Genomic DNA, 13,650 nt, shown 5'->3' with positions numbered 1-13,650 from the left:
TAGCAGTGCAGCTAAAATAACTTTTACAGACATGTATTACATCTTTATAACATTTTATCTTTTGTAATAAAGAGTATTTTACTTTTTTATCACTTAAATTTAAATAAATCAATCTTCAAACCAGAAATATTTATGGAGAGCTGAAGACAAAAATTAGATAACAGACTCAATGGGAAGCTCAATAGTCAAATACTTAGGGGTCTAATCAATGTTTAGCTCTTCATTAACCTACCTATGTTTCACAGATATGTTTGCAAGAACCTAAAAGGAAGTCCATAGGTCTTGCTTGCCTGAAGCTCAAAATATAAAAGCCAAGTTGTATTAAACCAATAATCAATAGACACCCCCCCCCCCCCCCCCCCGCAGTTCAGTACTCCCTGTTGACTAAAGTAAACTAAAAGAAAAGGTACAATAATGCGTCCCTATTTTTCTAATGTCCTTGACCTTGGACTGACAATCCAGGTTCATGTACTTTGACTACTTCAAAGAGTTTCAGACTATTTAAGCCTTAGTTCCTTTTGTAGCACTTAAGCCTTCACTTTGCTTCAGAACCATGCAACTGTGCAAAGTAACAGCTGATCTCTACTATTCTGCTATATACTACCTACATACGCTATGTGAAATAGCTGCACTTAAAAACTTGCAGATGTTATCTGTCATAACTTTGTCAGAAAAAATATTGTCTCATTATTTCTAGTGATCCTTAGGGAAAATCTAAAGATAGGAAGTAATGTTATTCAATTATCTGAAGTAGTTTTCAAAACTGACTGGAAGTTTTTAATATTTACTGTATTCCCATGGCTCAAATGACTTATCAGTTAGCAAGTTACATATTCTTATCCATGTTAAATTATTTACACATTTAACCTGAGAGACTGCTTTCTAATGAGCAAGTGGTATTTAATCCATATGAAAATAGTGTCAAAGTAAAACTAAGTTTTGTTTGAATTTAGTTGATATGAATAAATAAACCTGAAGGTTTTTGGTTAATTATAATTACAATTTTATCACTGCCTAAAAATGCCTAGTATTTAAGACGTCATGTATTATAAATTGTAATTGATCTTTATTTGATGGCTAGTGCTGATATTTCAATGTAAGAAGAGAGAGCAAAGCACAATCAAATAATGTGTTATAGAAGAAAAGTAAAATGCAATCTGAAATGACAGATTGAAACAGAAAGAATGAGACAAAATTAAGAAAGAAGAAAACAAGTCCTCATAACTTCGGGGCCATAAAGTATTACTGCTACAACTTGCTTGTATAACCCCATATGTATCCCTCATCTATCACCCAGGTAAAAAGAATGTCCAGCAGCAAAGGATGCCAGTCACAGACATTTATGGATGGCTAAGTGAAGAAACTAGGATTTCTTTTGGGGATACTTGCACAACGGGTTTATTTTCTCAACTGAATCTCATCCTAAGCCGCAGCTCAACTTTGGATTGGTACCTTTTTCCTTAGTCGTAGTTGAAGCCTTCATTTCTTTTCCTTTTGAAGAGTCTGGAAAAGATATCAAACACAAAAATGGAAGGAGAAAGTTAGTAATGTAAGTATACGCTGTGTCCATCAGTACTATAACAAAGGTGCATAACATCAGATCAAGCAAAATGTGCAAAAGAGATAAGTGTTAAGAATTAGAATTTCTGTTTAATTCAATAAAAGGCTTAACTTAAGATTTGAAAGCAAAACAAAAATAATTCCCACTAAATTATCTGGCAAAGTTTCTGCAGTTCAAACCATGCGTTCATTCCTGTGCCGCCTATCATTTCAGCCTGTCATGTGAATTCAGTAACAGCTCTGTTACTAATTCATACAGAATAGACCAGCGTTCCCGCTGCAATATTGGCTGTGCAGGTCAGACAGTGGTTAAAGAACACCACAGTAAGGGTTATGATTTTATTATTTCTGAATTGTGTCAGACACTGCTCCTTTCAATATATCAGATCTATTAAGTGAGAAGAAGCCAGGTTTAGTTCCTTTTCACCAAAGGCCTGTAATTCAAAATATATCGAAACTGCACTGAGATACCAGCAGACCCTTTCATGAGGATGACCGGTTATTTCCCAACCACATAATGATACGACATTACCCTTTTCCTTTAAGGCTGCTGGAGGCTTCACATCTTTTCTTTTACCAGTCTCTAGAAAGAAACATTTAACATTTATCACAGGTCAGGTTAGAGAAATAAGACAACACTTGAAAAGAAAGCAAGTCAAACAATTTGATATGTAGAGAGCACGAAAGACATGATAATTAAATGGATTTAACAGCACAGAAATAAAGAACAAGACAAAACAACGAGGTCATTCATTCATCCCTTTAGACTTGGATATGCAAAATAATAAGCCTTCAATATGTCATTATTTTCTTAACATTTTGAGGAAACTGTTAAGCTGCCTCTCGAGTAGGCAATCAAGAATAACAATTTACAAAGATTGGATTTTTCTTTTGCTGAACCCAAATAAAAAATTAATCTACTTTGATACAATTAAAATATTAGGAATACTGGTCTTGAAAGCCGGAGGCTGCTGATAAAGGTAAGTGGAAGTTTTCTTTATTCAGGAGTGACAAAAGGACCAGTTACTCATTCCGGACTCCATTGTTCTTTTAATATCAAAGAGGCCATATGGGTACTGCCTGTGAAAAAGATTTAACTTCCTGCATATATATAGCCTCTTAAAATGACAGGCAAGCTGGGTATAAAATAAGAGCAGTGCTCATCCTTTGAATATACATTAATATATTTTATGTCACAGTGAATAGTCCAAGAACATAATTGTATCTTTAATTTTTCTGCAGTATATGACAAAGTATTAAAGGAGATGAAATTTTAGTTGTCTTTCTTGTACCTGAAAAGGCAGAACCCAAGGACAAAAGAAAATCCAGAAGCTGGCTAAGCACAAACAAAGGAAAACTACGATCTTCTTGTGGTGCCCAGGTGAGACGCATGGACTGACAACAGTGACGAAGTGGAGAATCCTGAGCCCCAAGTGGTGCCCTGGCTTCATTCCCCAGAGTTTTCACAAGGAATAATACACTCCTCCCAGAAATGCATCACTTTTCTGTGTGTCTATTCAGTCTATGCCAGCCATTTTCTGGACTGCATTGAATATCTCCAGCTTCCAAAAAAATGCGACTTCACCACAATTTGGACCTCAGGTGTGCCTTATAGCTCAGGAACCATGCACAGTTCTGCTAGCCTTTGCTGTTTCTCTGAAATTTTTGAGCTGTTTCAGTACTCTCCAGAAGTCATCAGTGCCCGTGAATCCTATAATTCTTTGTATTAGTGTTCAATACATGTCACATTGCAACAAATGGGGTTTTCTCCAAATCGACACTATCAAACAATCCATCACCTCTGTGTGCACAGCTATCAGGCCAACCTCCTGCAACTGAAAGTTTAAAGATGTAGATGTCTGTGTTGTCAACAAATTAGGAAAAAATCCTGACTTATATTAGCCACCCTCAAACGCCTGTATCTGTCAGTAGCATCAGCCAGTCTCATTCTCAGTCAACCACGTTCTTGAGTCATAGCCACACGGACCGGATTTAGTCTAGTTCCCTGCAGGAATGTCCCCACTATGGGATTTAGACAACTTGTTTTTGACAGACTAACATCCAAAGGTAGTATAAAAATACATTTTGGTATTTCCCCAAGGATGCAAATTCAAATCTCTGCATTTAAAAGAAGCCCAGGTAGTTACCAGGGACCCTGCTGGGGATCTGTACAGCACAAATGTTGTTAAAAACAATATCATGGATAAAATAATCTAAACATGAACCAGGCTGGGTTTGGTTTTCCATCCCCATATATTCGTACTTAAGACCTGTTTCTAGCATTGAATAGCTGTTCTGATATTCAGTTCTGAATATCTGAACTTCTCCACTTACCTTTTTCCTTTGACCCCTCGGGATTCTTGGGATTTCTTCCCTTCAGAGAATCTGTAGGGAGATAATTAAGTTTTTGAGACTTAGAAGATAGGACTGCCCTTTTACACTTAAAAGAAAAACCAACAAATATTTAAAAGTTAAGACTAAAATTGTGAACATAAATGGATACAACCTTGACCTGTCTTTACATCCTCTCTAGTGACCACCTTATATTTTTTAAGGTGCAATGTTAGTAGCAAATGCAAGAGTAGATGTTACTATAGATCACTCTGTCAGTAGAGACCTTGCAGAAGGGAGAAATCAGAAAGGAGAAGGGGAAAATGTAAGTAATGACACAGGATTAGAAATTTTTAGGGCCTTATCCAAAACTTCATGAAGACAGAAAGGGTTATTCTGTTTTCTCTGATGGGCTGAAGCCTAATTTTTTGCCTCAGTCCTTCAAGGAGCATGCATTCAGGGTCAGCAAGCACAGGAAAAACATACATTATGTTGTATAAACAACTAATTTGTTTTTTTTTTTTTAAAGCAATAGGCTATTGACCTCTTAAGTGTATGTATCAGGGAATATTAGGAGGAAATTGTTTTTTCCAAAGTGAGGAAGTAATTTCATAGGCTTATGAATGTAAGTGGTTTGAAGTGAGAGAATATCACAGCTTGCAGGATGCTGAGTAGACCCAATTGCAATCCATCTGACAGGATATAGCACCTAAGCATCTAGAAAAAACATGCCATTTATTCCAAATGAAAGTTAACCAAAGCTTCAGTAAAACAGATACAGCTAAAAGAAGATCCTTTCCAAAATAAGTTTAACTCTGATCATCCTCCTGGCTGCCATGGCACCAGGAAGCGATCCCACTTATCCATCTGGCTTTAAGTGTGAGTTGTAACAGAAAAAGTTCACTTCCAGGGTGGCTGAAGCTGTTGGAGAAATCACACCATTCAGGGATAGGTACTTAAATTAGGAGCCTCGTCTTCACAGCAGCAGGCGGACTCCTTCAGGGGATTGAGAGAAAACTTCCAGTGTGAAAACTGAAACCCTGTGAAGGAGCCTCTATGTTGACTATATAGGAAGCCTTGAGACAACAGCTACCCAACTTGACCATTTTACTCTGTGTGCACATTTGTGATCGCAAAGATCAGCAGCCACTGTTACAGCCACGGGCACAAACCATTGCCTTTGGCCTTGTGCGTTTGGTGGCATATGCCCATGAGGTTTTTTTGTCATCCATGTGGCAGGTGTCCCTCTCTACGATTTGTAGCTGTTAAAGCAGGTTGAGCACTTTTGACCCTTACAACTTTTGGATGCAGCTATCAATGCAGGACACTTTCCATGGTGCACCGACTTCCCCACCCTCTGAGCCAAGGCTACTGAGATCACCAGCCCTCCTTCCCTTCCAGGGAGCAGGTTTTCATCTTCAGGGGTTTAAACAGGGACTCACTGAAGACATTTCAAACTTCTGCTCTTCACTGACCACTTTCCTGCTGGTCCCAGAAGGGGAAAAACATTCACCTTGCTGCTTTCCTCCCTCATCCTACTCCAGGGGTGAAGCTGGGTCAGGTTAGGAAGATGGTATAGAAAGATGCAGTGAGAGCAGTATGTGAACTCTTCGGGAAAAAGATCTAGTTCTCATGCAAATGACAACAACAAATAAGTAGATGGAAATAGGAGGAAATATTAACTGAACATACAGTGCTTTTCTGTAGGTGAGTCTTACAACATAACTTTCTACTTTTAAAGAAGAACAATGTGTGTTATAAGTTAAGATAAAAAATGCTACAGTCAAGATGTTATTTCATTTTACTTTTACTTTAAAGGAAGCATGGCAAGTGCAAATCAGCACATTTGTTTCCTTAATGACAGTGTGCTATTATGTATATGTCAGGAAAGAAATACACACTACTGACTTATTTCCCCTACCAATCTGTGCATAAAAATAAATAGGCTTATTATCCACACATATCCGACATAAGAAAATATGCAAAGATATCCCAAAACATGGCAAAAGCAAACAAGAGGTAAAAAAGGAGCATTTGTTTGGAAAACAAATCATGGCACACAGGGTTAGAGTGAATTTACATTATCTATACAGCACAAATACTGTCACTTTAACAACTCTGCATGGTGCAATTCCAGTGAATTTCTTAGAAAAATTCAGTGAGGAGTTATATATGATATATCATGAGCTTTTAGTGCCACTGTTAGAGTCTCTGGGTGAATAAGCTTCTACTCCGATTAGCTGGGTAAGATATCTACCAAAAAACCACATGGCAAATTATACCTTAGAGTTTCATTGGTCTCACATTATTTGAATATGCTTATGTCAACAGAAAATCAGCTTTTATATTCATTATTGTAAGTGGGCTTCTTTACTCTTCTTTATGTCAGGAAAAAGCCGAAAAGCTAGTTATAAATTCAGAAGGAGTCTTGAGATGTCCTTTATCACAAGACAATGGAAAGTATATTCTTCCAGTGTTGTCCTTAATTACTGCCAATAAAATTAGACCCTAAGACTGAAGACATTTTATTCACCTCATAAAACAGATAAGGTAACATTGTGATCTATAGAGTATCCCAGCGATAACTCCAAATTCAAAGATTTGTTTTTCCTGTCTCTACTTTAAATAATAACACTATGCATCAGTTTATGAAAAATAGCCTGCTTTCTGATAGGTTTTTGTTCTGGACATCATCCTTGTTCATACAAACTTAGCCCATCCTTCAAACAGAATGAGGTATGATGATGCCTCTTTTATTGCATAAGGTGCCAGGCAAACATTAATCATCACAAGTATTTAACACCTCACCGAAAAATGTTCCTTTATTTGGTTTTACATGAATAGTAACAAACTCCCAAGATACATAATTAGCATGTGTATGCAGTCTTAAAAATCCTTACTTCCCTGTGTCCTTCAATATATGTTTATTTGCCAGAAACCTTCACTTTAAGAAACAGATTACAGGACACCAAGTTGCAAAGAGTGAAAAGAAGGCCCCAATAACCTGGTCAACCTTTACGGAGGCCCACTGAGGAGGCTTGAAGAGGTGATGGAGAGGGGAAAGAGTGGCATGTAAATTAGGCTTTGATTAAATGATGAGCTACAGTTTGGGCAAATATGGTGACTGAAATGGGGGATTTATAGTGCTAAATATATGTTTATAGAATCATAGAATCATTAAGGTTGGAAAAGAGCTCTAAGATCATCAAGTCCAACCGTCAACCCAACACCACCATGCCCACTAAACCATGTCCCTAGTGGGACAGTATGTAGCAGAGTAATCCAGAATGTAATAGGGAAAGCACATAGCCCAGAAAGGCACCAAGATTTCTAAGGGTTTCTCCCACACAGCTTTATAAGTTCTTCATATAGAGTTTTTGCTGCCAATATATTTTGAACTGAGCTATTCGGCTCACTAATCAGCACCCATGTTTTTAGACACAGACACTGAACTGTACAAGTTTGATGCCTATTATGGGAAATAGCGATGGCTGCATCAGCAAGTGCTCTCAGGATCTGACGGGTCAGGCTCAGCTGGGCTGGACATCAGTGTTGCTGCAGGGGCTCAGGAGCCTGTGGTATGTTTACAGCTGTATTCAGCATCCAGTAGTAGGTTGAGATCTTGCTGTTAGCAGCAGTAATGCATTGGGCATACATGACTGTATTACATGGGGTAAAGAAAGTGGTGTGAAGCTCTAGTTGGTAACACTTTGCGTAATATGTTGGAATTTTTACAGAGTTTTTTTGCCTTGTTTTCCTAAAATGTAGGAAATCTGGTATAACATGGCCTGCACTTGATGTTTAAAATAAATTCCTGCCTGCCCCTTTCTGAAGGCTGGGTGGAGAAGATCTAACACCCTCTGTCATGTTAGAAGGACCTGTTAATAACTTAGTGATTGAAGTTGCTGACCTATTGAACATGAGCCCAGGAGATTAAAAGCAGCACCATGGGAGCACTCAGCAAAGGACATGCTACAGAAGCTTGTTCAGGGCTGGCAAACCCCTTTCCATTGGCTCTAAAGAAACTCTTGCCAAAGGGGAAAAACATTTTGGGTCTCCTCTCTCTTTTTAGAAGGACCTGTTAATAACTTAGTGATTGAAGTTGCTGACCTATTGAACATGAGCCCAGGAGATTAAAAGCAGCACCATGGGAGCACTCAGCAAAGGACATGCTACAGAAGCTTGTTCAGGGCTGGCAAACCCCTTTCCATTGGCTCTAAAGAAACTCTTGCCAAAGGGGAAAAACATTTTGGGTCTCCTCTCTCTTTCTTTTTCTAACCCCCCCCCCCCGCCCCGCCACCCTTTGTAAGCGCAGAGGGCAGCAGGCTGAGCATACTTGCTCCATGCAGAGGAGGAGGGGGCAGAGCTGTCACTCAAGTGCCTCTTCTAATTTTTCAGCACAAAGCCATCAGGGAACAACAGATTATAGGCAGTCTGTGGAGAGGGCCACAGGACCCCAGGGGAGTTTGGATATACAGTTCTGGTCCAGATAACTAAGCTCATGTAAATGGGATGTGTACATTAGGAGTAGAATACACATAGAAGAACAATACATAAACCACAGGATTTGCAGATTAGTACAATTTAATTTTAATGTGTGTATAAAGAAGTGATTAGTTAGTGATTGCCCAATTAAACAAGAGTGAGTGAATGAACAGAGCTTCCAGGATTTTGAAAATATGTCTAGCAATAAGATTATTTCTCCTTTTGTTTTAGATTTTTTTTTTTAATCTTTCCATAGTGTTTGAACTAAACTCTTCATTCAGTTCTTTGTTTGAAATAGCATATAATGACTGTAATTTAGAATAAATATTAATATGTCTATCTATATGGTAGATCTTTTTATCCTGAAGAACCTAAAGAACATGTCAAATAAGACTTATCCATAAAGCACTTCTCCTTTAAAATACAGCTATCTCTAGAAAGGAGGGAAGCAATAAGATGTGTAAAAAGCACCCAGCAAAATAATGGATTAAAGGAAATTCAGCTGAGCTAACCATCTATTCTGACCAAATTAAAAAAGACATGGGAACTGTTTGATAAAAAATAAGGAATAAAAGAAAGATGCAGACCAACTCTCATGTTGCAGGTGGTTGACTGGATGAAGCTATGGGTTTTTAACTATAGCTTGTACAGAGCCCAGAAAGCACATTACCCACTCATATGCTCATAAATTTTACTTTATTCCCATTACGTCCACAGATTTATGCAAGCATTCAGTTCAGACTTTGTTAACTGGCTCCTATTAAACACTTTGCATGGTTCAGAAGAGAAAGTTCTTAGGGAAGTTCTTAACCATTACTCAGAGTGGTTTTGTGATTTTATTTAATTAATTTTGAGACTTCTGAATGTTAATTGGCTCACCATGCTCTATTTATGTCCTTTTTTTCCCCTTTTTTTAATGCTATAAATCCTGTAGAATATTTTAACCAATTAAATGTTGATTGGTTAAGATTTATAATGGGAAAGATTTATAATGATTATTTAAAAATTAGTATCTTCTTTCCACTTTGTGTGGTTTTCAACAAGTTTTATATTCTATTGTGTATTCTTACCTTAATCTTTTAAAGCTGTAGGATTCTTTCCTTCCTTTTCTTTAGCATGTTCTGTAAAAAATAATTTATTAATCTTCAAGCTAGAGTGATAAAAGGTTAACATCTAATACCTCTGGGACAATTATAGATTGAATAATTGGCGGTTACTGAGCCATGATACCAATTAAACGTGTAGTACAAAACTGTTTTTCATCAGTTTTAGCATGCTCACAAAGTGAAACCACGAACTTTTCTTAAGTGTGATGAAAGATCAAAGATCACTCAAAACTTGTTTCACTTTGCAGCCTTTAATAGCAAACGTTAACAAGTGTTCCTAAATTCTGAATTTGGACTTCTAAGTTTTCGTACAGATGCTTCGTATTACCAATGCACTTCTGAGCCAGGTAATGCCAATTAAGTTTTATCATAAATTTACTGAAATAGTATTATGCTTATAAATTCCTAACTAAACTATACTGTAAAAACATAAAGGCCAATACATTGCAAGATTTTTTTCTTGATGCACATAGATCTTAGGGTTTTATACAATTTTGTCCTGCCATGTTACCTTTATCTTTTGTAGCAGCTGGAGATTTCAATTCTTTCTCTTTTCCAGGATCTGTAAAAGAAGTATTCACACCGATAAAGTGACAGTCAGAAGCCATAACTGAGTGAAACTATGACATTTAATCATAAGAGAGAATGAAGCATGTAGATCATATGAGAGACTATAACTGTATATCGAAAGAAAAAGTGAAAAACTGCGTGATTGAAAGAGTTGTACGAAATTCACCTGTTTCCGTTCAGAGAGTTCAGTCCACAAAATGTGTTTTATTGATTTAACTACGAAATCTATAAAATTCGCAAGCTTCAACTTAACTATGAAACCTATAAAATTTGCAAGCTTCACCTTAATATGGGATAGGCATAGTTTTTCAACTTTCTTGACCAGAAAGGACGAAACTGACCCTTTGTCAATTTTGACTCATCCGAGCTGGCTGTGGTCTACTTCCCTCATCTGGGATTGTCCATTCTTGCTGAGCAAGTCCAAAAGTCTCCTTATTGAAACTATTCTTTTCTAAAGGTCAGATGTGTTTCAAATTGAAAGAGCAACACAACAGTGACAAATAGGAGGATGAAGAGTTCTTTTTATTCTGCCTACAGACAAGCAGTGAAGATGTCTAGGCCACACCATCCTTGATGGATACCATACGAGGAAGGACAGTTCCTGGTAAAAGGTATAAGAAATAATTTGAACTAGGCAGAAAACAAGAACTGTTTCAGACAAAATGTGAGACCATAATTCTGGGCTGATGAAACCAAAGTCTCCAAAGCTTTTCCCACCAAAATGAAAAAGACAAATGAGACTGTCCCAAAACAGGCTAGTCAGAAAAAACAGAGACTTGGGTTTTGAATTCTTGCATGTTAAGTGAGTGTTTTAACCATCTGACTACTGGTTACACTGGTTTATACATGTTATCTGAGAAACACTAATTAATAGGTCTTTTCTGGAAAAAAAAAATAAACACAATGTTCTCCATCAGATATGAAGCAAACAATTCTTTCTATTGAGAAACTCGGTAGCAATTCAGTGCCAGAAGATATCAAAGAACTCTGTTAGAAGACCCTCTTGGTTTCTACACAGGATAAGAGGTCGACTCCTAATGAGGAGGAGGTTGTGTTTAGCAGATAGATATGAAACTTGCAGTAGCTACAGTGGGTAGTTGGAGTGATAATTGTTTGCTGTCTTAAGCACACACAATTCACAAATTGTCGCTTTTGTTATAAAAGCATGGAATGTGTCCAATAGTAATTTACCCTGGTATCAACAAAGCTTCTTGTTCATGATTTAGTATTTGGCTCTGTGTAAGACAAACTGAGTTCATGGGGAATCTGAATTGAAGGAATCCAGAAATAATAAAATTTTATTTATGACAGAAGTAACCATCAAGTGGAAAAACTTAATTTACTGTTGACATTGAAACTCCTGTTCTGTTTGGGCTGACATCAAGGGATAAATGTTTCATTATTTTTCTCCTTCTACGCTGTGCTTCTAAAAAGGCAATACTTCCAGGTGATATAATTTTTAAAAGAGAAGACTTGGGAAAGAAATTTGTTGAACAAGGTCAAAAGTGTAATTTTATTGTAATAAAGCTGTCTTTTCCATCCTCCCTACATCCCAGACATCTGCTTCAGAAGCTACCCCTGTTCTCCTGCTTCTACCTTCAGGTTTTGTACTCACAAGTTTATGATTCAGTCACTAATTTTCAAAGCGAGAAAACAAACAATTTACTGCAGATGTCTGTGAAGCATATACAGTGGAACTAAGTATCTCTAATAGTCCTGATAAAAAGTCAACATCAATTTTTAAATATTAAGTTAATGACAGAAATCTGTGCTAACAGAAATAAAACTCAGTGAGAAGACTGAAAACCTTGTCCTTCTGTGCTCATGAGTTATGAAAAATTCCCAAGAGAGATTCCGTGTTTGGTGCAACGGTCTTCACAAAAAAAAGAGGATAGTGGAAGACACAGACCTTTCTCTTTTTTTTTTTTGTGATTCACAATTCAGATAAAGATTTTGTGATTAATACAAGAATACAGGTAACACAGCTAAATACTACACTATTATGCCTTTACCAAAATAAATCATTTAATGCACAATATAAACCCTTTACTTTCAGGAGCCTGCCTGTAAGAACTTAAAGTTGTTGTGCACCTCCATTATTAAGATCACAGTCACCCAAACTGTTGCAGAAGATGCTACCTCAATGATGCATTTTGAAAAAAAAGAACATTAAACAATTCTGAACTGAAAGCTTAAGTCATTACTTGACAAAACTAACTTCAAACTAACTTCCTTTGTTTTATCCCCAAGCAAGGAATCCTTTGGGAAGATGCTTCAGAGCCAGTTGTCATCTCCAGGATAAAAAATGGCTTTTAGGATGGTGTGGCATGTGACACAGATGCTGCTGAAGAATCTAAAAAATTACCCAGGTCTGACCTGGAAATGGGAAATTAAAGTGTAAATAAACACTGGCCATATTCTGTAGGACTGAACTGACTGAGGTCTGTTAGACAGTCTGCCATAACTTGGCAAAATGACAACCTGTAGCACAAATCCCATGACAAAAGCCTTGTGTTACTTGCTCTGTATAGATTTGCATGTTAAGCTCGTATTGACATCAGAATACATAGCTGAGACCTGTAGTGAGCCTAGGAGGTGTGGAGAGAAGAATTTTGTGTGTAAAATAATAAATATAAACTTTATAAATAGGTTTTTTGTGCTGGCATTACACAAGTCTCTTCCTTTTGTCAAGGAAGAATATACAGTATTGGGATGAAACTTTTTTGGCTTAAACAGACTAGAATTTCTCAACATATCCATTATTACTATTATCAGCTTTGTTGTATCAGTTCTAGTCTGTCTAATCAGCCATAATCTACAATTCTGAGTAGCAGCAGGAGCTTTTATACATTTTTTTTCTCATTTATAGATCTGACATTGCTTTAACAGTTATAGGGAGAAGCAATATGTAAAACTATAGCTTACTTCCTTGTTTCGTCTTTGGTTTATCTGAGGAAAGAGAAAAGAAGGGAAGCAAAAGTGAAAAGAGAAAAGAAAAAGGAAATATTAGAATACAGGTTCACATAGGAAATTATTTTTAATACAATCAGCTAATGAAAATGTATTTAAATATATGTCATCCCTAAGTGCTTAAATATATCATATAATCATAGAATTAGAATAGTTTTTGGGTTGGAAAGGACCTCTTAAGATCATCTAGTCCAACCCCCCTGCCATGGGCAGGGACATCTTCAACTAAACCAGGCTGCTCAGAGCCCTGTCCAAACTGACTTTGAATGTTTCCAGGGATGGGGCATCCACCATCTCTCTGGGCAACCTGTGCCAGTGCTTCACCACCCTCAGCCTAAAAAATTTCTTCCTTATATCTAGTCTCAATCTACCCCCCTTTAGTTTAAAGCCATTCCCCCTTGTCCTGTCGCAACAGGCCCTGCTCAAAAGTTTGCCGCCATCTTTCTTATAAGCCCCGTTTGAGTCCTGAGAGGCTGCAATAAGGTCTCCCCGAAGCCTTCTCTTCTCTAGGCTGAACAACCCCAACTCTCCCAGCCTTTCTTCATAGGAGAGGTGTTCCATCCCCCTGATCATTTTCGTGGCCCTCTTCTGGACCCACTCCAACAGGTCCGTGTCTTTCTTATGCTGA

The 13,650-nt window shown here is 37.4% G+C and overlaps 2 protein-coding genes across 2 annotated transcripts in view; both read right to left on the bottom strand.

The window, feature by feature from the left end:
* The window catches only part of LOC103907074 (triadin-like), a 68,657-nt gene extending 63,562 nt beyond the window's left edge, over positions 1-5,095 (bottom strand). The window contains exons 1-4 of the mRNA XM_009289177.1: positions 5,003-5,095; positions 3,895-4,000; positions 2,093-2,143; positions 1,453-1,503 (exon numbers count right to left, since the gene is read on the bottom strand). Coding sequence (XP_009287452.1) covers positions 1,453-1,503; positions 2,093-2,143; positions 3,895-4,000; positions 5,003-5,095 — 301 coding nt within the window. The remainder of the gene's footprint in view (positions 1-1,452; positions 1,504-2,092; positions 2,144-3,894; positions 4,001-5,002) is intronic.
* LOC103907073 (triadin-like) overlaps positions 3,895-13,650 on the bottom strand; it is a 77,112-nt gene continuing 67,356 nt past the window's right edge. Inside the window, exons 8-11 of the mRNA XM_019474608.1 lie at positions 12,978-13,001; positions 9,994-10,044; positions 9,447-9,497; positions 3,895-3,945 (exon numbers count right to left, since the gene is read on the bottom strand). Of these exons, the coding sequence (XP_019330153.1) occupies positions 9,448-9,497; positions 9,994-10,044; positions 12,978-13,001 (125 nt within the window). The 3' untranslated portion in view covers positions 3,895-3,945; position 9,447. The remainder of the gene's footprint in view (positions 3,946-9,446; positions 9,498-9,993; positions 10,045-12,977; positions 13,002-13,650) is intronic.

Source organism: Aptenodytes forsteri, unplaced genomic scaffold (assembly GCF_000699145.1).
Source record: "Aptenodytes forsteri isolate BGI_AS27 unplaced genomic scaffold, ASM69914v1 Scaffold217, whole genome shotgun sequence".
Classification (NCBI taxonomy): Eukaryota; Metazoa; Chordata; class Aves; order Sphenisciformes; family Spheniscidae; genus Aptenodytes; species Aptenodytes forsteri.
This window is presented reverse-complemented; position numbering and strand designations above follow the sequence as displayed.